Consider the following 25,859-nt stretch of genomic DNA (forward strand, 5'->3'; position numbering starts at 1 on the left):
TAGCAGATGGGGAGAAGGTTGAAGATTGAAATCTACTGAACATGACACTGAATGTTTTCACAACATCATGGGAACTATTTGTTAGAGGTATTTATGCTCGAGGAAACCTTCTTAACTTTGAGAGGCTTTATGATGACTGTACCCGTGAGGAGATTCATATGAAGTCAAAGGCTAGCAAGAAGGATGGTGATGAGAACCTAGCTCTATCAAGTCAATCAGATAAGAATATGGGTAAAGGACCCAGCAAGGGTAAGGGAAGGAGTGAGGAGTCAACCTCACAATTAGAGAAGGACTTGAGTAAAATCAAATGTTTTGTCTATCATAAGCACGATCATCTAAGTCACCTGACATGATGACATGGGACATGAAGGACACGAAGATATGAGTGTCCGACATGAGACATGATGACCCTAGAAACAAGACACAATATATATATATATAGAATAAACAAATAAACAAATTAGTGAATTACACATATAAAAATTAAATAACAGACATAAAAAAATTTAGAAACTAAAACATTTCCATGATTGACGACAAAAAGTGAATCATACAACTAGTAATACATCAATGATAATAAAATGACAAACACACAAAAAATTAGAACCATAAACTATAGTTTTCTCATTAAGTCATCAAAATCAAAATGTATTACATTGATATTGAGTCACTACTACTATAAGTGGGAATGCCAATAGCAAATACAAAATAGAGTAGATCTAGAACTGTAGATGGAAGAATCTCGTAGCTCGTGACTGCTAATAGTCCTACATGTCATCATCATTAAAATTAGCATCACCACCATTGCTCTCTCCTCCATCCTCCTAATGTGTAATCCACCACATCCGCAACTCCGTCAACGACCCACGACCTAGTCATCATGATTCAACCCATAGTCCACCATGTCCATAACATATAGCATCAAACTTGCCATTGTTGACATATCCACAGCGTTGAAGCCACTCCCATTCACCATCCCATAATGTCGAGCCCCATCAAGCCCTCCCTCATATGCATTCTCGTCATGCCCCATCAAACCCTCTCCTGCAACATCCGTAGCTCCATCGACAATTTGCAACCTAGTCATTGTGATTCACAAGAGGAGAATCATTGTTGTGAAGGGAAGGAGAACTCACATATTTGTGAATTCATTCATGATTTGTATGGGAAAGCAACCAGATCTGCAACTATACACCCACAACCCAAATCCAATCTCTCTATTCCACAACCAATCTGTGAAATTTGAATGTTTATTCACATACAAACCTAGGTTTCTAACACTTAGTGGTTGGTGTTGCTTTTGCCCTATGCCTCTGCGAGACTCACTCCCTAATACAGATCATTAGGGCTTCTCCTTTGGTGGCAAGCATAGATTCTTGCTTATCTGCAATCAATCTAGGGATAAAGATGGAAGGACCATTTGTTCGAGGTGGCACCAACATTAGATTAATCACAAGAATCCCATACTCACATATACAGGATTGTTCAAGGACTGATTAAGTGATTAGAATTCTTGGAATCATCAAACCTCGTATTATGGACAGAAGTTTGGGTACTCACAAATAGGGTAGCCAAGGATGAATTGGAAAAGATATCACTGAAGAAACAACTAAATGACAACAAAGAACAATAAGCCCTCTACCACCACCCTAGTGACACCTTACACGTAGAAATTATCAATCTTAGAAACAAGCGGTAGGAGATCAGATCTCAGCAAGCCACTTTCAATCATGAAACAAAGATGCATATCAATCATCGGCATAAGTAGTTAGAGGAAGGGATAAAGCCTCCCCAGCCCCCGGTAATAGTTGAGTATGTGGTACAAGCTAAACTCTTAGAGGAACGCACTAAGCAAGCTCAAGAATTGAACCTCAAAGTGAGAGGGCTCCCTCTACCTCTTCCATCTTTGGACCCTATGGTGGTGGGGATCTTATTTCTCATGGATAATCTGGGTCTCCTTAACATGACCCTAATAGAGCTTGGCTTGCCACTGATTCCACTCTCTTTCTCCTATTTAGGTCTAAGGTTGACCAACTTCGAGCTATTAGAGGTCAGTGAAAGTTGTTTTCTCTTCCCAATAAGATCTTCCTTCACAAAGTTCTTACCAGAGCACAAGCTGTGGAGCTCAAATGCTCTAGGGAATTGGTTACAACAATGTGCTAGGCAAAGAAATGGGTAGTCATCGAGAACCTCAAACCAATCATCTAGGACTCTTTTCAACTCAAGTGGGAATTCCAACGTAGGGCTTGTTAATGACGAGCTCGTTCGAAGAGTCAATACGCTGCATGCATTTCCATCGTTTGTTGGAATGACAATGGGTCTTTCTAGTCATTGTCAAGTCTAATGTATGGTGCTCTTAGGTCATCGCACATCCTATTAATTACCAAGACACATCAATCCATGTTCAACATCTCTCGAACATCACATGATACTATTAGTTTTCATCCTATAGAAAGGAGACGAGGAGCTCGGGTAGTGTCAAAGATTCAGCTGGAGTCGCTTGTTTTGTTAGGGAGTCCTTGTGAAGAAGGATATCACTAGTGGTCATAAACGAGTTTGCTAGGATTTCTGTGGGTTCAAGTTAGAGGCGTTTCACCTCTTCTCAAGGACATTTACATTGCAGTTTGTTACTTCCCTCTAGTTCTACATTATACGCTATCCATAATGGCCATAACAAGGACCCGTTTATAAATTTGTACATTGGCATCACCCAATGCATAGCAATTGGAGAGGTTATCCTTTTAGGTGACTTCAACTCCCACTCTAGACCCATCCAAATTCCTCTCCACAATTGGTTAGAGGATGTGTTTTGCATCTAGGAGATAGATCTAGAGTCAGTGGGCCTTCACCAAATGTTTTACTATGTGTTGGGGCCTTTCATAGCCTATGGTTGGCACATCTTGTAGTGTAGAGAATCTCAAGAGTTGTTGATTCTGAATGGGCTCCCGCGTTTCCCGAATTCCCACAATTTCACATGTTGGCCCTGTTAGCCCTAATCCAAACAGATCCAAAACACTCTCTAAGTCTTATCCATCTTCTTGAAAATCATTCAAAAGATCAAAACCGTCGCATAAGGGGAACCTTCAAACAGGCGGAAAAACACTATCGGGAGGCGAAAAACACAAGAAAACAATGAAATAAGGCTTAACGGAGGCTTACAGCAACTTGGCACAGCAACCATCAGATCTAGCCAATCAACGGTCCAGATCTGATCGGCGAATCGCAATCGGCAAACAACAATAGAGCGCTCACCAAATGGCCCGGGGTTATCGCGATATGCGATTGCGATCAATCGCATCGTGATATCGCAATCGGAGAAACACAATGGAGCGGGGCTTATACCTATATAGATGTGCGATGCGATTAGCCGGACCCGATAACATTATAAACCATATTCGATATAATTTGAGTTCCGGGAAACAACAATTTCCTTTGTATTTGTGTATTTCGTTTATCAAACGAAATACAAAGGATAAAGCGCCGATGCGATAAACCGGACCCGAAAGGGTTCCGTAAGGCTATTGTATGTCATTTCAAATCCGCCCAAGGCCATTTTTACGGGATTTTTAGTGTTTTAATGTATTTCTAAAATACAAAGGGACAGGCCATTTGTGACATGCGATAGCAACTCACAGGCGGACCCGATAGGAGAATAGACTAGATTTGAGGACATTTGAAGTCCGGGTGAACAGTGTTTTTGGCAGATTTTCACAGTTTGAATGCATTTCTTTGTGTTAACAGAAAGCGGTCGTTTCAGGGATTTCAAAGGCCCGATGCACTCATCTGTTGCAGAATAGGTGGCCACCTCCCCTTAAGGCATTATGCAATGATTATTTAACGCTAGAAGAGGGATTCGAGCGGACAGAGGCCGGGAGACAGAAAGCCGAAAAAGGGAAAAGCCACAACACGATGCAGTCGAACCAACAGAAGTGATCATGGAGCATCGCTGGCACGAGCGAGCTACTTGACAACGCGGCGAAATTACCAGAATTTGGTTACTGTGTTTGTTAGAAGACAAAGGGGATAGATTAAGACATCTCGAGCCTCAGAGGGTTCGAGAGCATTGTAAAAAGCCTATAAATGGCTAAAAGTTCGAGGTATTAGGGGTTCAACTTTCGGAGACCGTGGATACTCTATTCCTCCCAGCGTCTCATCTTCGTTCCAGTAATACAAGCTTATTTTGCTGTTATATGTTCAATCGCCATCTTTTCCTCTGTTCTAAGCTTGCACTTGAATGGGTTATTCATGTTTTCTTCTCTGTCGAATGCCAGGTAACTCTCATCTTATCCCTATGTTGATAAATTAGATTTGTAAGCTTCATTTGCTTTCTGTAGCTAGCCATTCATATGTGTTTATGTATCTGTTGGTACAATCAGGATTCTCCATCTATTCATTGAATCTATAAACTATTGAGCATTAGTGGTTGAAATCCTTGTCAAGCTGAGGGTGTTAATGCATGTTTTGAGTGAAAATAGAGTTGAAATAGTCATCTGACTTGATCCAAACCCCAATCCATTCCAATAGTTCAGAGAATGATATTGAAGGTTTATATGTTTCCAGGCATCTCCGAGCTACAACCTAGGAGAGTTTCCTGGAGTGCTAACAGGCCCCTTGGCGAAGGTGTGAGTCTTGTTGATTATGTCCTCTCTAGCCCAAGCTCACACCCCTTTATTCGTCACTTCTCTATTTCCCCCATTCCCCTTGTGAACCATCATCTTCTCCTTCTCTCTTCAGGCTGACATGCACTATGCCCCTCCCCCCCAAAACCTAACCCCATACTATTTTCAGATTAAATGAGGTAGACCCAATTCACTTTACTTGATTTTGCATCTACCAAGTATAACTACCTCTCATCCATCATTTGGGAAGCAACCCTCAAGCCCTACCCTCAGTCCACCCATCCCACCACTTCCACCTCCTAAAGAGCTAATTCCTTCCCAACGAATCGATGGTACGATGATCAATGCAAGGCACTCCAATGCCATCTTCGACACATTCATCCATGCTCACCCCTCATACCCCAACCTCATAACTTCCTATCAACCTCTCCTCCACCAAAAGATATGTCTCTTTGTTTCTCAGAGGAAATGGGACTTGTGTACATCCCTTACTCTCCCAATCACTTGTGGAACACCATCATACCCTACCACTCTCCCCTTCCATTTGACCTTACACCTAAATCCATGTCCTCCCACATATCCACTCTATGAAATTTCGAGGCAACGCCAGATTCAAGTTACCTCTCTGCCCTCTTCCTGCTTCTTATTGTCAAACAGTGACTTCAAAGAGGCCATTTAGATGATGACCAACAACAAAGCAATAGACAAAGAGGGTTTCCATGCAGAGTTCTTTAAGCACAAGCTTCACCCTCTAGTCTCTCACTTGGCTGAGCTCTTCAACCATGTGGTCTATACCATTTTTCCACTAGCATGGTCACATCACCTCATTCACCTAATACACAAATTGGGCTCCACCTCAAATCCCAACAACTACAGGATGATCATAGTGGGTCAAGATTCTTGAAGCTCTATGCTACAAATCTTCATATGATACTCTCTAGAAAGCTTGAGCAAATAAACCTCAGCACTAGGATGGTAGTAAAGGTTCCAACCTGTGCATCAGACCATTGATCACATCACTTTCTAGGCCAACATTGAGGAGGAAAGATAGCTCTCTTCAAAAGTTTATTGTCACTTCGTATGCTTTCGGAAAGCTTTTGATTTTGTCCCATGAGAAGCCCTATTCCAGAGGCTTAGAGACACTGGCATCTCCCAAACCCTATTCATTGTCATCATGCGCATGTATGATGTGATCCTTTGATCCGAATCTTGGGAGGAGGCCCCCAAGATCTAAAAGATTGAAATGGATCTTGGGAGGAGAGACCCCCAAGATCTGAAAACTTGCAATGGATCTTGGGGGAAAGGACCCCAAGATCTGAAAACTTGAATTGCCAGAAGAAAAATAGGAGAATGCCCAATAAACAAAACCACAAAGAAACTTTTTATTAAAACCCACTGATTTGGATTTAAACATGAATGCAACAAAATACAGAGGTAACCATAAAGAGAGTTATGCAGCGGAAATACTTCATTTCATTAATGGAAAATACTGAAATATGCTTACAACCAGAAATGGAAATAAACCAGCTAGGGCGATGGTAGCTTATCTCTGAGAAGAGATGTGGTGGCTACATGCCTCTGAACTGTAAAGGCTACATTGTGGCGGACAATCTGTCCTTTTACAAAATATGACTTGTTACTTATAGTATTTTTTAGTTACAATACCACGGGTCAATTCCATGGGTGAATGAATACCATGGGTGGATTTTACAATACCACGGGCGGATGCCATTTACAATACCATGGGTAAATTCCATGGGTCGATGAATAATATGGGTGGATGAGTACCATGGGTGGATTTTAAAATACCACGGGCAGATGCCATTTACAATACCATGGGTAAATTCCATGGGTCGATGAATAATATGGGTGGATGAGTACCATGGGTTGATGCAATTTTCCATTCGGATCATTCCTCCCTCCTTAAGAAGCAATCGTCCCCATTGCGTAAAGTTCCCTCCTGCAAAGCCTTTGTTGAATATGAAGAGCCACTGAAGATAAGGGTTTTATGTGGTTAACCCAAACCTCTGATAAACGAAGATCCGAGGATAGAGATACCCTGTAATGCTTGTGACCAACTGTGATTCTGACAGTGTGCGACCTAGCAAATGGACTTTGATGACAAGGATTGTATGCGGTTGACCCATAACCATGATGTTGGTTGCTGATGAAGTAGCAGGTGCCTACATAGCCTAGGGTGGGAGGGTACGTCTCCAAATAACCCAAGCCGAATGCTGCTATGTTGAAACTGATGAATGTGAAGTAGGTGCCTACTAAAGTGGGGTGGGAGGGCACGTCTCCAATGGGAACCCACTCCGAATGCTGCTCCAGAATTAAAATGGACATAACTCAGCCAATATACCTCAGAATATTTATTATAACCTGTTTTTAGAAGCAGAAGGATCATTTTGCATCTTCCCATGAGTTGGAAATCCTTATCTGGACACTCTGAGATCTCAGATTTGCGCTGCAACAGTTCCGTCGTCACAAAAATTCTGATAAAATAGCTGATTTTAAATCAGCGATATCTCCCACATCCAAACTCCGATTTGACCCTTTTTTTTTTGAAATTGGGTGATTTTTCGAGAGGAATCCAGATCTGGTATTTTTTTTTTGTAAATTTTGTACCAAATGTTTCAAATCTGATCTGCAAATTCGCCGCCCAAAAAAATTCCTACAAAAAAATGAAAAAAGAAAAATTCTTCCTGCTTGACCCAAGAAAGTGCTCTATGGAGGTTGTAGCACATGCCTGAAGTTTGTTGAATATTGCTGCAAAATTTGAAACTGAAATATGCATCAAACCCTCATTCCCATGGAATCATAACCTGCTCTGATACCACTGATCCGGATCTTGGGAGGAGGCCCCCAAGATCTAAAAGATTGAAATGGATCTTGGGAGGAGAGATCCCCAAGATCTGAAACTTGAAATGGATCTTGGGGGAAAGGCCCCCAAGATCTGAAAGATTGAAATTGCCAGAAGAAAAATAAGGAGAATGCCCAATAAACAAAACCACAAAGAAACTTTTATTTAAAATAGTAATGGAAATAAACCAGCTAGGGCGATGGTAGCTTATCTCTGAGAAGAGATGTGGCAGCTACATGCCTCTGAACTGTAAAGGCTACATTGTGGCGGACAATCTTTCTTTTTTTCTTTTTTCTTCTTCTGGCATTTCAATTTTTTTCAGATCTTGGGGTCTTTCCCCCAAGATCCATTTCAATCTTTTAGATCTTGGGGGCCTCCTCCCAAGATCCGGATCAGTGCTACGAGATGTCTAATTTTATCAACAGCAACACTGAGGTTAAATAAGGTTGCCCCTTGTCCCCCACACTGTGTGGGATTTATATTGATGAGTTGAAGGGATTTCTTCACAAGCATATCCAAGATAATGATGGGTGCCTCCTCCACTAGGTTTTGATATCCATCCGTCTTTTTGCTGACAACGTGGTCCTCCTAGCCTCATCTTTAGAGGAGTTACAAAGATAAATGGATGCTTAGCTCTCTTTTGCAACTTCTGGCAGTTGACGATCAACCTAGGAAAAATAAAGGTTATGATCCTCAATAGGTTGAAGAAGCTCTCAAAAAATCATTCCCTCTTTAGAGAGGAGGAGATCGAGATCAACAACACGTACACGTACTCGTACGTGCAATCCTCAGGACCCCACTTCAATTTGCAACCAACCCTCTAGCCTCAGATCAACAAAGGCTACATATCCTTAGCCTTTCTCGAGAAACAATGCTTTTGACACCATTTTCAGGACTTCTCATCCAAGATATTCGTCATGGACTCCCTTATCAACCTTTTGTTCACTATGGCTTAGAGATTTAGGGACCTTCTTTGCTCAAATCTGATTGAACCTCAGGTAAGAGAGTCTATACCCTTCTCTCGTGGCGCATCATTAGATGCAAGCAGATAGTCCATCAACACATCATCTTGCTGAAGTTTGGGTACACAATTTCCATCTTGAGACAATGTTCAAATTGGTCTCATTTTTGCCTTGCATCTGGAGCTTCGTTAATATAGTTAAGGGGCAAGATCGGTACCCGTACTTGGCCTATTGTTCTTCAAAGATCATTGCCCTCTCTAGCCCTTTGGGCCGTGCTAGAGGTTGGTTCACGGGAGTTTCAAATCTTTTAGAATCAGTGGTATTTAAATGGACTATCTCCCTCCATTTAGATATTCCTTGAACACACCTAGCCACCTCCACCCTAACAACCAAGAGTTGAACAAGATCATTAGGGACGACATTTATAAGCAATTTATACAAAGTACTTGGGTTAACCCTCAAGGAGCATTTTGCCCAAAGATGGCCTTCTACGTTGAGCACTTCTTAGAGCTTCGAGATGAGCTCATAGTTCAACGAAAGTATGCACTCCACCATTGGGCATGCTCTCCACATTCCCCTCCACTATTTTAGAGTGGGCTCTCATAGACTTCAAGTATAGTTGAACCACCAAATCAATCGATGAGACAACATCTACCAATTGTGCCATCTACAGTAGGTCGAAACTGAGGAGCACTTCAAATTATGTTGCCTCATCTATTATGAGATCCGAAGGACGTTTCATTGCCTATTCAATGTGAAAAATTCTGAATCTACACATCAGAAATCCCATTGAAATCATTGGTTTACCATCTCCTACTTGTTTTTACATTCAACAAGTTATTTAATTATTTAAATAGCGATGAAAACACTATTGCAGACTACACATACATACAGATCATGAACTGAAATAAAATGAGACAAATACACAAGGGACACCGTTATTTTTGGACAATCGTCCCCGGAAAAACCCGTTTCAAGAAAACCAGTGCAGCATATAGAGGGCTTGTATTATTAAGCAGATTTCTGAATACAACTAGGGTGACAAATTCGGCTCACCAAATAGAGAATAAATCCAACAGGAGTACCTCTATCCAGAGACAGATGAACAAACCCCACAGGTGACTGTGTTGTTCCCAGTGTTGGGCAGCGATGGTTGCTCCAAGCTCTGCGCTGGAACTGCGTCACCTCCTCTAGGAGCTGCGTCACTACATCACTACAACACTGTGTCAAATCTCTCCCTCCGCGTACTGCAACACTGTGTCACTGCGTCAAAGCTCTCCCTCTGCGTCACTGCATCACTGTGACACTGCGTTCGAGCTCTCCCTCTGCATCACTACATCACTACGTCAAAGCTCTCCCTTTGCATCACTGCATCACTGCGACACTGCGTAGAGCTCTTAACCTCCACTACGTCACTGACAGCTCTTAGCCTCCACTGCGTCAAAGCTCTCCTGGTGCTTCTCTACCTCTCTACTATGTATTCTCGGCCTTGGACTGAAGTCCCTCTACCGAATTGCCCCTCTCACTGCAACAGATCACTTGTTCGATTTTCTCAACAAACCTCGCCCTAGAAAAATCGAACTGACTAATCTCTTAGGTGTGTCTCCAACTGACCCTCAAGCCTCCTCTTATATTTTCTTGTTGATGAATCAATGGTCGAGATTAAGTCCCTAATCAACGGCTAAAATTAAAACAGACTTGATCCTAGTCACTTAGAAGCTTCTCACCCATATTCTTATTAATACCCATTAATATTTTTATTTTCCTAAGTTTAGACTTAGGAACCCATTAAAAATATTAATTATTTTAATAACTCCTCATCCGGGTGGGATTTCTCCAAACAATTTCTAGGTTATGGAGATCTCATGTATTCTAGCCCCTCCACAAAATTTCATAGCTAGAGCACATCCAATGCTACCCAAAATCACCATTCAGGGGGACCTAGACCCTCACCAGCTTCTTCAAATTTCCTAACCAATAATGTTTAGCCTTCTACATGCAAAAGGCCCTCAAATTCTAAGCCCATATCTTCAACATCCTACTTGACCAGACTTTATCGAAAAAATTGCTTCCTTCTCCAAGGTCTTTCCCTCCAAAAGGGGCACTTAGAGGCAAACCCATAGTAGCATAGCTTTGGACTCTAAATCAGTGTTGACATGTGGGACCTTCCCCCACACCACAAGCTTTCAGTGACATGACTAGAGTAGATCCCTTCCCATGAGATGGATGATATCCCCTATGCCTTAGCAACGAACTTCCTATTTCAAACAACAACACAGTTTTTGGTTCGAGCAACCCACCAGTTCTCCCTCTAGATATCACAGTATATTGAGCTTCATTCATTCAACCTCACATGTTAAGAGAGATGGGTCTAATCCACGATAGATCAAACTCCTTACTTTTGCGAAGCCATATGGCCTCACAACTCGCATCCATGTACTCGACCTCTACTAAGATAAGTATTATAGCATTTCTCTTCTTGTTGAACCACGAGATCATAGCTGACCCAAAACTAAAACAACAACCTAAAGTACTCTTAGCCTACTACACTGCGAACCCAATCTAATTTTTTGTAACCCTACAACTGCAGTCCACCGATCCTAACATACCTGAGTCCATACTTCATTATATCTCTCAAGTACATGAGCAAATGTTTCACTGCCACCTAGTGTATCCTCCTAGGATCCACCAGACACTAGCTCAAGGTGTTCACAACAAAACACATATTTGGCCCGGTGTTGACCAAATATAACAAGGACCCTATCAACTGCCTGTGCAATGTGGATCCACCAACTCAGACAAAGAAGCATTTAGCTTCTTTAGGTTGGTAATCATGGGTGTAGACATAGGCCTGCAATCCACCATCTTGAATCTCCTCAGGATATCAACTACATATTTTCCCTATACCAGGAAAATCTCACATGTCTATTGCCACACCTCCAACCCCAAAAACTTGTGCATCACGTTGATGTCCTTCATCTCGAATTCCAAAGCAAGGTCCTCCTTGCACATCTCTATGAGCCTCTCAGATCCCATCAGAAGGAGATCATCCACATAGAGCACCAAGATATATGGATCATCGCCAACAAGTACATAATACAAGTTGGAATCGACCTTACTCTTGGTGAACCCAAGCCTAGCAGATACACATCAATCCTCAAGTACCATGCTCTAGGTGCCTGCTTAAGTCCGCATAATGCCTTCTTTAACCTGCATACATGGGACTCTCTCCATGCACCTCAAATCCCTGAGGCTACTCAATATACACCTCCTCCTCAACGATCCCACTAAGGAAGGTTGTCTTCACATCCACCTAATCCAACCTCCATTCTTTTTATGAAGCAACGGAAATAATAGCCTTGATAGATGCATATCTGGCGACAAGAGAAAATGTCTCATCATATTCTACTCCCTCCTTTTGGGAGAACCCTCTCACCATGATCCAGCTTATACTTGTCGACATTACTATCAGTAGCATGTTTTATTTTATATCTCTATCAAGAAGTGACCATTGATTTTCCCTCTAGCCTCAACATAATCTCCCAAACATCATTCTTCATGATTGCTCCACCATGGCATCCCTCCAAACCTATTGGTCTGTTGCCTCCTCAAAAATGGAAGGCTCGAAGTCACTAATGCTTCTCATCAAGGCCATGTAGCTGGAAAATCTCCTCAGTGATCTACTCTCATTGAAGGTGCTGCTAGGAGCCTCCACATGCTCCTCAGCATCTCTCAAGGTCTACTTGGCCCATCTCGCACCCCTCCTAACAGAGCTCGAAGGAACCTCTCACTCCTCGTCCGAATCAGAAGACTAAGTCCCACCTATTGGTGTTGTTGACCCTTCCTCAACCTTCGAAGCCTCTCACTCCCGATTTTCTGCCACTACTCGATCTATACCATGTGACCTCCTAATGGTCCTACCCTCCTCGAATCTGAAATTCTTGCTTACAGTAGTTTTCCTCTATGCTAGAATGTAGAGCTTGTAGGCCTTTGAAGTCTCGTTGTATCCAACAAATATGCCCTTCTCTACTAAGGGCTCCAGCTTAGTCCTCTTCTTTGAAAGTATGTGGATATAAATTGAACTGCCAAAGATGCGGAAGTGGCTCACCTCTAGTGTCACTACTGTGAAATCCTCCTCAGGAATCTTGTCCTCCAAATCTTGTGAGGACACCTGTTCTACAAATAGACAGTCGTGTTGCACACCTCTGCCCACAAAAACATAGGCAAATTCTGATCATGGATCATAACCTTGGCTGCCCATTGATGACCCTGTTTTTCCTTTCTGCCACTCCATTTTTGCTGCAAATTATATGGCATTGTCAGCGCCTTCTTAATCCCTACCTCCTTGCAGAAATTCTTTTAATTGTTCCAACTATGAGATGTCAAGAATTCAAGGTCGAATTTCTACAAGGAAGCAAGGATTAGCAGGCATTAAGATGGCCCTCTAGCCCTCTTGAAGTTTAGGCCCCCTTTCTCCAAGTCTCGGCCCTATCACTCAAATTCTCAGCCTCCATAATTTTTCTCTCTAGAAAAACCTGTTGCACACTCTTCTCTTTTTCAGTCTTCAGCAAACCTGCAATATCACTCATGCAATTCTCTTGCTCAATGTCTCATTGTTGTGTCTTCATCCCGTCCCTTAGGCTCTCCTTATAATTTCTCGTTGAGCCAAATCCCTAATCTCCAAAGTGATAGAGGGCTAGGATTAAATCCTAACCCACTTAGATCAATAGTGGAGATTAAATCTAAGTCACTTAAATAATTAAATTATTTATCCTTAGAAACTTTAGCCCAATAGCCAACATTAATCAATAAATTAATTAATGTGTTACTTGCTTCTTTCAAACAAGCACCTAAAGAGGACTCTCTCTCGCATCCTAGAAACTTAGCCCATGCAGAAAGAGGACTCTCTCTTGCATCCTAGAAACTTAGCCCATGCAAAATACCTTCCGATGCTACAAACATCAACACCTATCATGTTGCGAGCTATTTTTAGGACTTCATTTAGAGCTTGAATGATAGACATAATATCACTGACCAAGACATGCATGAAATATTCTCCATGCCTGCACATATATAACTCCACTCTTTTGTCTCTTCCAAGAAAGGCTTAGTTCATTTAGGGTCTCAGGCAAACTTGGAGAGGCCTCACAGAGGAGAAGTACTTCCATAGATGGAAGTTCCTATAGAGTTTGCACAAAAATTATTGACGAACCAATAAGTCCATTAGTTTATGAAAAGGCAGTGTTAAATTGTGCATAGTAATACAACTTCAATTTTCAACTAGTTTAACCCTGTTCTGACACAACCTTGTAAAATTTAAAGTCATTTTGGCATGTATGAAGAACACATATATGAATCCATGGCACTCCATTGTGAACCTAAAATGGTCATAAGAATGTATGGAAATCCAATTCAAGTGAATCTTCTATGTTCAATCAATATGATCTGAAAGAAGTACTAAAATGAACAAAACGAATAGATAGTCAATCTTACAGTGGACAACAACTTTGTCGGGTAGTCTCTTTACAAATTGATCAGCAGCATACCGCCAATTGGTTGCACTGTAGACAGACAAAGTTCAAATTATATTTGAATCCATGTAAAAGTTCAAGAAAAAAGAAGAACTTATAATTTTCCCTTGTTGAATCAACAGATATAACCCATCAAGAAACCATAGATTATCACATCCTGAATTGTTATGCAGTAACCGGCATACTGCTCTACTTGCATTGATGCAATAAAAGTTAAAACACTATCTACGATTCACAGTATGTTTAAATTATTTCAATTCAGTTACTGGACATGAAGAATTTTATTTCCCAGGCAGAATGCTTATGAAGTTCAAGTGTTGGAAGAACATAGAAGGAAGTGAACAGAAGGAAAGTGGAAGGTGGTAATCTAAAAGTGAGGCAACAACAGCTACTATTCGCAATGGTGTAGACTTCTAAGAACCATTCATGGTTTAATATCTAGCATTACTAACCATAACTGACAAAGCTTTTGAATCATCTTTGACACCATGAATTTCTTGTCCTTTATTCTAACATTTAGATTCTAGAATAGTGACTTGTTCATAATATACATTACTTTTGGCATTTATCGAAGCAGCTTTTTTTTCCAAATTCTAAAAATTATTGCAAAATACTTGTATGGCCTCCCTCGAATCTTTTCAAAACAGAAATGTCTAGAAACTCAAAAATATGTTTCCTACAGATTTTCTACTAGGAACATTTTGATGTTTTATTTACTCAAAAAGAGCTTCTTTTATGGGAAGGGATTTGATGTTCGTACAACAAAGGTTACAGACCATGGTCAATAAATTTTTGCAGTCAAAACAGAAATCTAGAACCATGAAATAAACCCTAAAACCTAACAATGAATGCTCTTCCTTTTATCGGTGTTATGCTTGTGTTTGTCAAAATATCTAATATCAATCTCTATATTATTTTCAATTTTAATTTATACTTAAAACTACCAACTGCCCTATACTTTACTCTGTTACCAGATCCACCAGTCCTTCGATCCCCGGAATCAATTCAAATCCACCCTATATTAATTTCGGAAATGGATACCTAGCAACAAGAAAGTATTTCGTGCCTCTGAAACAGATTTGAAAACACCCGAAATGGATCCTAGGAATCTGAAACAGATACCGTGCAGGTTTGACTACGGATCCAGGCATACAAAAAAATATTTTTAATAGGAAAAAAAAAACACTATTAGAAATCCAAAAAGAAAAAACCCTGTACCAAATTCGTAGTCCTCCTCGCCCCCATCCCTAAACGGAAAAGATAATTTCATCTACCTGCAATTGCTTGGAAGTTGGATATAACTTAGAAGCTTGGACCTACGAATCAAACTTCGAAGCGACATTGACGGAAGTTCATAAAAGCTACAGGTAGGCCATTGGTTCTTTGTAATGTACATTGCATAATATTATTATGTAATGTACATTACATAATATTATTATGTAATCAACATTGGTTACTTGTAATGTACATCATAGTAATAAATAATCAACAAAGGTCATAACCCCTTAACCTCATGACCAGCCAATGAGTACTTATACTGTCATAAGAATTATTTTAAATCACCACATTTAATTACTGCATATATAATTTATTTCATATATGATTTCCTTCCCCTCCTAGTAGGATTAGATGTCTTTATAGCTATGGAATAAGTTTGTTTGAAACATTCTTGATTCATAGATTCTCTTTTCTCTTGTTGGTTTCTATCTGGGGATGTTTCCGTTAATAAATTCTGTTCTACTTCTCTTGTTGTTAGTGTTCTCTGTTTGATTTTGTTGGTGTTATCTATTCTCAGAGCTAAACGCAATGTTTCCATTCTTTGAGGTGTAACTCAGAGTTTTCTTGTTCTATTTAGAATCAAACCCATCTGAGAGGTTATTTGATAGGTTATTTAATGGAAATAGACACTGGATTTTATTGATTTTGGCAAGGATATTTTGCAATTTCGGTGGATTTATAAACCTCATTGAAACAACTTCATATTGCAATTTCAATGATTAAAACTAATTATTCAAAAAATCCATCAAAACTTCAAAACTCCTATCAAAATTATAAAGAAAACTTACCAAAAACCAAAGACAATTCGCTACACGATTAGTCTACTCGGTATATTACATATTTCTACATGTGTTCATTTCCAATCCCTCACCACAACAAATCTTGGTATATTAAATTTTTCTAGAAAGGCGTCATTTCAATGATAAAGGCTCAATAGAAAGTGGGCGAATCTCTAATAATGTGCTAAACCAAATACTCCAACGACTTTAACCAAAGTTTTACAAATTTAACCAGGCTGTCTAATAATAATCCAAAACATCGCCACTACAGCACTTACATTTAATTAATTCTTGAATCTTTAAACCTTGCATTCCAGAAATCCTCAATCCTTCAACAAATTAAACCGAAATTTAGCCAAAACTTACTTTCCAATGATGCCGTTCACCATAATTACGAGATGTTCAGGAAATGCATTCGCCGCGCCGGATTGTGCCTCCCGGCGTTCGACTTCGGCGGCATCCCACATGTCCTCTCCGCCATTTCTGCTCTCTGAGACAACGGGAGCCATACTGATTCCATTTTCTCGAGGATTTTTAGCCGGGGAGTGAATAGGAGAAGCACGAGCACAATAAAAGCAGCCGGAACTCCGCACGTGATCGTCATTAGGCGCCACGGCCGAGATCGTTTTAGTTCCTTTCCTCTGCTTTGTTCCAGCCATGGCTCGCTATCTCCGAGTTAAATGTCAGCCTTTGCAAAAGGTACACACCTGCATTTACCCCGTGGCTCTTCTCAGATATAGTAACAAGTCAGAAAGTTAAAATTTTAGGCCACAGCCCAATCGCGGCGCCGGCTTTGATCCGGGACCTTCGAATAGAAAATGATCAGAATGATTCCAGTGTGGATTCAAAGAGGAAGGATCTCTGGTCGTGTTTCTAGAAGACTGCCTGCCTTCAAACGCTGAAAAATTGGTATGAAACGCAGTCAAAGCCAGGTGGCACTATGTGACCACCCCCAATAATGGGTCGGCCGTATCTGAATTTGTATAGGCTACCCAAATATATTTAATAAAATAAAAACGAGGTGGTTAAAAATATATATATAATATTTTTTAGATAATTTGTTTAATTAAATTGTAATAATTTACTTAATCCTTTCCATCTAATTTAAAAATTATGTTTATGGGAAAATGATATATATAAATTATGAATGAAGTTTCAAAGTATCATGACTTTGGAGGACATCAAGATCTTTAGGGTATTGTAACTTTTAACTTATCAATGATTTTAGAAAGAGAAATAAATTATAAATAAAATAATATATATAAATTATGAATAAAGTTACAAAGTATCATGATTTTGGAGGACAACAATTGAAGAAATATCTTTAATGTATTATAATTTTTAACTTATTAATAATTTTAAAAGAAAAATAAATTATAAATAAAATTATATACGTGAATCATGAATGAAGTTATAAAATACATCCACATCTTTAGTATTATCTTATCAATAATTTAAAAAAAAAATTATAAATAAAATGATATATGTATTATAAATGAAGTTATAAAGTATTATAATTTTTTTAAATGTATAAAGAGTTTTGTCGAAGAAGTTATATTGAAGATTTGGGTCAATTCGTTTCGAACCAACAAGTGTGGTTCATTTTTTTTAGAAATTTTTAGATTTATATTAATTATAAAATTGTAAATCAATATATTAATATTGGAAAAAAATAATAAACAATTACAATTTGTAAATTTTAATAAATTAATAAAATATATAAATTTTGTTTTTAAAAATTTAAATAAATATAATAATTTGTATCAATAAAAAATTAATTATTTCAATTTTTTAATTTTATTATATATATATATAACTTAGTCAAATAGATTGTTATGGTCATGAATGCACAAGGACAACTTAATTTAAATGTTTATTCTTTTAATTTTTAAATAATTTTTATAGTTTTTATTTAAGATTTAGTTAAAGTTGGTTAAAATAATAAATTTGAGTTATTATATTTGTATAAATATAATGTTTGGAATTTGAATTTTGAATTTATTTATGTATATATTTGTATAAATATAATGTTTGGAATTTGAGTTTTGAATTCATTTATGTATTAAAAATGCATTTTAAGTAATGAAAAATAGTAATATTAATTGGAATGACACAGATTTTTGATTTCCATGATTTCCAAGTAAACACTAGCACAATTATACAAATTAAATGGTTGATAAACGTTGATAACAATTAAAATATGTGTCATTTCTAATATTAAAAATATGTAACCCGAGAACAAGAAGGCATATTAGAAAAGGAAAAATGATTTGGAAACATTTGATTTCATCACTTAAAGTGTGTATGATGAAAAATATTCTCAAATTATTAAATCTAAACTATTCATATTTTTTTAAATGAAAACTCTAAAAATACTACTCTAAAATAAACCACATCTATAACATAATAAACTTAAAAATTCAAATATAAAATAAATAATATTTAAAATATATCTTTTATTTCAAAATCATAATAATAATGTTTGTGTAGGGTAGCTTAATTGACAATGGTCGTAGAAATGAAGTCTCATCAAATCCAAAGTCTTGAATTCAAATCTTATGTTATCAAAAATAAAATCTCATCAAATTAAAAGTCTTAAATTCAAATCTTGTGTTCTCACAAAATAAAATAAAAATCTTGTAATTACAGATTCCACTACATGATATATAAGAAATAGCAAATATATATATCATGGATGACTATTACTAATACTTACCGTTATAAATGGTAGTATGTGCATGTTTTATTTGAATTTATCAAAATATACCTTTAATCATGACATCTTAACACAGGGATAATATATAATTTGTGAGATACTTTCACCCCATTGAATAAACACTCATGGTATGTGTTCATTAAAGCATTTCAATAAAAAAAATGTTATGTTAATCTCGCAATCTTCGCTTTGTGCTTTAACAAATTGCCCTTTCTCCCTTAGTTAGTTATATAGAATTTAAGATTATGATAACAAAATAGGAAGTTTATTACTTTGGGTTGGTGTTAATTAATTGAGACCGTTCACTCACAATTCCCTTATTTTAAAAGTATGAATTAAAGGACATATAAAATAAAATATTTATCAACTATAATAGGGTGCGATGAATCATTACTAAAGTTTAATTTATTTACACTAATTCAATAAAACCTACCCACATTTGTTGATGAAATATAAAAACGTAAAACCTACTCACATTTGTTGATGAAATATAAAAACGTAAATACTTAGGGAATATGTATGATGAGAAGTATTTTGTGGTTGGTTCTCGTGTAGGTTAGAAAGGTAATTTGCAAATTTCCCAGGTTTTGTTAGACATTTCTGGTTGGCATTGAGTCGGTGTAAAGTTTTAATTTGGGAGTGATGATATGGAAATGTATGGGGACAATTGCTTCTCAATGTCAATTCTTGAAGGCACTTTTAATGTTGTGGTTTTGTTCTTATTTTAATGACTTTTTTATGTGGGGAAAGGTGCAAGGATTACTAGCTTTTAGTGTTTTGTGGGCCCCTAACAATTGGACACTTAGTCATGAATTTACAATGGGGAGAACTTGGGATACATTAATTTCTTGTGAAGGTATTGAAATGGAATCATTGGAGCAATGAATGGATAGGCCAGAGGCAAACCAAGAACTTTTATGTACAAAATTGAACCATCTATCTCTTGGTGTCCTGACAGTAATGGAATTATTGATGGAAGATAGAACTCAGTAGAGACGATTAGAGGATGAGGTAGATGGTCTTATCCAATCACTGGAGGATTTGTGGGCAACAATTAAATCCTTGCCTCTTCATATCTCCTCCAACATAGGTGAAGAAAGTACATGAAATGTCAAAAAAAAATAGATTTGAATGTACCTCTTGTAGCAGAAGATAACTCTAAAACTTAGTTAGTGGAACTCACATCAGTTTTGCTATATATTATAAGTTTTGTATGATATTGCTTGTCTTTTGTAGAGTGTATAACTCCAAATAAGCAAGGTGTATTATGCAAGTTAGCACTCATGTATATATTATAAATGAGAGTCTTGGTGACAATATAATTATTTCTTACCTAAAATGGAATTTCAATGTAATCATATATAGTATAAATTACACTCTTGATGAGGTTATAATTATTTCTTACCTAAAATGGAATTTCAATCACATGATGTATAGGCTCCGATCTAGGAATAGAATTATGTTTAATGTCAAATTCCATTCCAGTTAAAATTAATAATAATAAATCTTAATTCAAACAAATTAATATTCAATTTAATAATCCTCCAACACTACTTCAATAATAGGTATATATATCACATTTCCCAATTTTATTAGCAAATCCATTGTTATAATTATGCAAGGATTAATAATTTAATATATGAAGAGGAGACATTAATTACCTAATCAGGCCCAATGATCTGCATAAATTTTGGTGAGTAATCACTAGTATGTCTATATTTACATTTTTGCTCCTACTTATTAAAGTGTTGAGAAATACATAAAAAATGGTGGATAGTAAATCCTAGTAAGTATATTAATTTACTTCTTATTCCTTGTTCAAATTATGGTGGGAAATAAATATGTTATTTAGGTGAGTACAAGTTATTTTCAATGATTTTAATTTAGGGTGGTTTTCCTCCAAATCTTAACAATAAAAATCACTACAAAAATATCTAAAAATCATGGCATGAATATTGTAACTATATCCAGAAATTATGGCAAAAAAAATATGTGAAGCAGTTATCCACATGACATCGTATTTTACAAAGGTTGCAATACGAACTTCAAGTTATAGTCCAATTAAATGTGAAAAATGTTTTTTTTAACAATATTGAAAAATAAATAATAATTTTTCAAACTTAAACATTATAACTTATATTGATCAATGCTAAACTAATAGTGCTCAAGTGGCAAATTGATTGATAATAGTGCTCAAGTGGCAAATTGATTGATATAATCATGCTTTGGCAAAGACTAATAATAAAAAAGTTCACTTCAATTTGTTATATTATAATTTTGTAAACTTATTCATATATATAATCAATATTATGCATACCACTTAAAAATTAAATATGCCAAGAAAAAATTTTAAACACCTATATATGTAATCATATGTATTATTACAATTTTAATAAAATAAAAATAAAAAATATTTTTATACATAGACATGTAAAATTCATATATAATATAAATAGTATTATTAAAAACTTTATTTTAATTTGGGATTTACACTTAAAACAGATTTTATCTTTTGAAAATATTAATCTCGCACAAAAACGAAAATAAATCTATTTTTTTCAGGTAGAAAAAAGCAAAATTTCATTTATATCAGAAATATAAATATTACACAAAGAACAACTCCTCTAGACCAGAAACACATAAAAAACTTTACCCCAGGCACGCGCCAGGAGTAAAAACAAAAAGGATCCACATATAAAGTCCAAAACCGCCCATCGAAGCAGCATAGGCCAGAATAAACAGCATCATGACAATCTCCATATCAATCTCCATATCAAACCTAGGAAAATTTTGGCATAGAAACAGCATATGCCAGGACAGAATCAGCCAAAACAAGCCAAAGAAGCAGCTTCGTTGACAAATCTCCAAGCCACACCAGGAAAGACTATGGCGGGCAACGCAGCCCACAACGAGCACCAAAATCCAAAAAAGAAATCCAAATCTGACAAAAAACAGCGACCATCGCCAGGGAAATGGAGGCATCACCTGCGATCACTAGAAAAGCATATTAGCAAGACAAAAAACCTTCATCTTACTTGAAACAAAAACCAGGGAAAGAAAGAGAGGCTAGGATCGAGAACAAGATTAGAAGTCAGGTGGAAGAAAGTCCTGAATGGGGATAACGTTTCCCTCAAAGGAGATCTGCAAGAACCATAAACCTGTGGGCACCCTGAGACCCATTTTGGATAAGCCATCTGCAACTTGATTAAGATCCCTCTTGATATGACAAATGGATGCCCCTTCTGATCTGTTCCAGAGGAAATTAATTCTCTCCAACCATCCCGAAAGCTGCGGATTTCTAATAAAGACCTTACCACTGAGACTATCAATCAAGACCTTTGAGTCACCGAAGATGGAAACATTCTGTAGATTGAGAAAGAGGCAAAAGTGCAGGAGACCAGCAAGGGCCATTGCTTCCGCCTTACTGTTTGAGCCATTGCCCCCGTTCCAGAACAGCTGAAAGCTACATAAATCATCTACCACAATATGAACCCCGCAACCACACTGGCCCTCCTGCTCAGCCCCATCGAAGAAGGCTCTCGGAATGACAGATTGGGTCTGCTGAATCCCACACTCTTTTTAGAGAGGCATCTTAGGAGGACTTTGCGGGATTGATTCAAAAATAGAGGAGATGGAGGAATAAATTGTAGGAATTTACAGGGTAAGTTCCTCAGACAGAACACCAAAGGACACCGCTCACATCCAGATCGCAGATCAATACACCAGTATTTTTGACGTGGTTAAAACCCTCAAAGAGGGAAACAGTCCACGGCCTGAGCCAACGCGGCCACTTCAGGCAATTTATTAATAAAAGAATGAAAATTTACATAAGCTTCTCTCATAGACGGATTACCCTACAAATGACCCTCCATGCGCTTTAAATAGAAATCATGGACCAACCGGGTGTTAAGCCACGGATCAAGTGTCGATAATACTGAGGAGAGAATGAACCGTCGGATCACTACATATCGTGACCGTCGGATTGTAAGTTACAAAATGTACAAGGTAAAGAAACACACTTTACCTAACTCTATACTAGACCAAGTTGTACTTAACTATTTCCTATGTGTCGGAATATCCTAACATCCCCCCTTAAGAACAACTTGGGATAGGATTGAAGGATTTACAAATATGACACAATAGGAGAAGGAAGGAGGCACTAGAGCCTATCCCCCCTTAGTGACAACTTCCTGAACTCCAACCATAAATAGAAGTTTAGTGAACTTCGCCTCTGTGAGAGCCTTTGTAAATATGTCTGCAACTTGATCATCTGTTGAACAATATTGCACTTCAAGAACATGGTCATGAATGAGCTTTCTGATGAAGTGCATGTGCAGTTCAATGTGTTTGCTGCGCTGATGTTGGACTGGATCTTTGCATAGTTGAATGGCACTTTGATTATCACACTAAAGTGTAGTCGGATGCTGCTGCTGAAAGCCAAACTCTGACAGGATCTGACGAAGCGACAAGGTTTGCTTACTAGCTTCTATGGCACCCCGATATTCTGCTTCTGCTGAAGAAAGAGAAATGGCACCTTGTTTCTTGCAAGCCCATGTAATAGGTCCTGAACCAAGAGTGAACACATAACCTGCAGTAGACTTTCGATCGTCAGGGTCACCAGCCCAATCGGAATCAGTGAAACCAACCAATAGAGGAGATGCTTCGGCACTGTAATGAATCCCAAACTGAACTATACCTCGAACATAACAAAGTATTCTTTTAGCTGCTTTCCAATGACTTTCACGTGGGTTTTGCATAAACCGAGCAACAAGGCCAACAACAAAGGAAAGGTCAGCACGAGTATGGGTTAGATACAAAAGTTTTCCTACAAGTTGACGGTATAAGGTAGCATCAACTTCAGGAGAAGTACAAGTGACTGAAAGTTTGACTCCATATTGGAAGGAAGAAGGGCCTGGCTTACAGTCTTCCATGTGAAAATGGCATAGAATATCACAGGCATACTTGGACTGGGAAAGGGAAATACCCTCCTTGGATTGCAAGACTTGAAGACCGAGAAAATAATGTAAGTGTCCTAAGTCTGTCATTTCAAATTTCTTTTTAAGGCTGGACTTCACATGGTTTATAAGGTTGGGATCACTATCGGTAAGGATAAGATCATCAACATAAAGAACAAGAATGATAAGGGACTTGCCCACTTTCTTGGTGTAGACAGTATTGTCAGAATGACACCTAGAAAAGCCAGATTCTAAAAGAAAGCTATCCATTTTGGCATACCAAGCTCGAGGAGCTTGCTTGAGACCATAAAGGGATTTCTTAAGCCGACATACAAGGCTGGAGTCTGTTTTTATGAAGCCAATGGGTTGTTCCATGTAGATTTCTTCATGCAAGTCCCCATGCAAGAAGGCAGATTTAACATCCATCTGATGGACTTCCCATTTGAACGAGGCAGCAAGGGAAAGAACAAGGCGGATAGAGTTCATTTTGGCAACAGGGGAGAAGGTTTCAGTGTAGTCAATGCCTTCAACCTGTGAAAAACCTTTAGCAACAAGACGAGCTTTATGTTTGATATCATTTTGGGATTCAACTGCGTTAAGTAAGTCATTCACGTATGAGCTTTATGTTTATCAACTTTCCCATCTGGTCCATACTTGGTTCTGTAAACCCATTTGCATCTAACAAGTTTTCGTCCCTTTGGTAGAGGAACAAGATCCCATGTATCATTTGCCAATAATGAATGATATTCTTCATTCATAGCTGCTTCCCAATCTGGATGGCCTGAAGCTTCTGCAAAGGTGTCAGGATCATAATTTACTGGAGCTTGAGCCAGTAAAGAAGAGGCTCTGTCAAACTGAGAACGTTTGCATCGCTGATCTGTAGTATCACCGGCAAGATCACCTGTTGCATCTCGAGTAGCACGAACCCATTTTGGAAGCTGAGGAGTTGAAGGAGGATCCTGAGAAGGTGGGGGAGGATTGTCATCCTCACTTTCATCATCTGAAGAAGAAATGTTTTCAAAAGTAGAAGAGATAGGGAGAGGTGGCACATCCGCCGGACTAGGCTCGCAGGCCGATATATTTTCATCAAATTTTACATCTTCTAATGATAACATTTTTGGACTTAAATGGAATAAGTCTATAGCCTTTGAAATCTTCAGAATATCCAACAAAAGTACATTTTTCACTCTTAGGTTCTAAAGCTTTATGCTTTTCATCTGGAATATGGGCCCACGCTTCACTTCCAAAAACACAAAAGTGACTTACATCTGGTTTGATTGAGCTCCATGCTTCTTCTGGAGTGATATTCTTTAAAGCCTTAGTAGGAGTGCGATTTATTATGTAATTTGCACAGTTAATTGCTTCTGCCCAAAAACTAAGACCAAGTCCTTTAGATTGTAGCATACAATTAGCCATTTCCTTTAAGGTGCGATTCTTCCTTTCAACTACACCATTTTGTTGTGGAGTATATGGAACAGTATGTTGCATTTGAATTCCATTCTCAGTGTAAAAGTTGATGAATGTGTTTTTAACATATTCTCCGCCATTATCAGATCTTAGCTTAAGAATTTGATGTCCAGATTGTTTTTCAACAAAGGCCTTGAAGGCCAAAAATGTGTTAAATACTTCACTCTTGAGTTTTAAGAAGTATACCCAAGTGCGTCTGTAGAAATCATCAATGAAAGTTAAGAAATACTTGCAGCCAGAGAATGAAACAACTAGAAGTGGACCACATAAATCACTATGCACAAGTTGTAAAGGGGCTGAGGCATGCCAAGAGGCACGTTTTTCAAAATTGTCCCGATGATGTTTTCCGAGTACACATCCGGAACAAACACCATCTCTGCAAGATACCATAGGAAGACCTGTCACCATATTTTCTTTACATAGATGCTGAAGGGAGCGATAGTTTAAGTGACCAAATCGCTCATGCCAAAGTTTGCTCACTTCATCGTTATGAGCAACAAATACTGAGGGAAGATTTGATGACCCAAAGTTGTGAAACTTATACAACCTTGTAGAATCATCAGCAATGCCAGTAGCTAAAATCTGTTTAGGATCTCTTAGGTCCTTGATTACAACATCATGAGGTGAAAATTCAACGATTTTACCTTCACCTGAATGAGTTATCTGATATACAGATAGAAGGTTGCAGG

The 25,859-nt window shown here is 38.0% G+C and overlaps 1 protein-coding gene across 4 annotated transcripts in view; it reads right to left on the minus strand.

Annotated features, from left to right (window-relative positions):
• LOC149146071 (lipid droplet phospholipase 1-like) overlaps positions 1-25,859 on the minus strand; it is a 210,923-nt gene that overhangs the window by 129,568 nt on the left and 55,496 nt on the right. For 3 of the 4 annotated variants that reach the window (XM_089446896.1, XM_089446895.1, XM_089446893.1), the window contains exon 2: positions 13,938-14,005. In XM_089446896.1, coding sequence (XP_089303022.1) covers positions 13,938-14,005 — 68 coding nt within the window. Of the gene's footprint in view, positions 1-13,937; positions 14,006-16,398; positions 17,002-25,859 lie in introns of those variants that run through there. The other variant, XM_089446894.1, reaches the window with a different exon arrangement.

The sequence above is a fragment of the Pinus tabuliformis genome, chromosome X, assembly GCF_031772625.1.
Source record: "Pinus tabuliformis cultivar Carrire ecotype Pingquan chromosome X, CPIR1, whole genome shotgun sequence".
Taxonomy (NCBI): Eukaryota; Viridiplantae; Streptophyta; class Pinopsida; order Pinales; family Pinaceae; genus Pinus; species Pinus tabuliformis.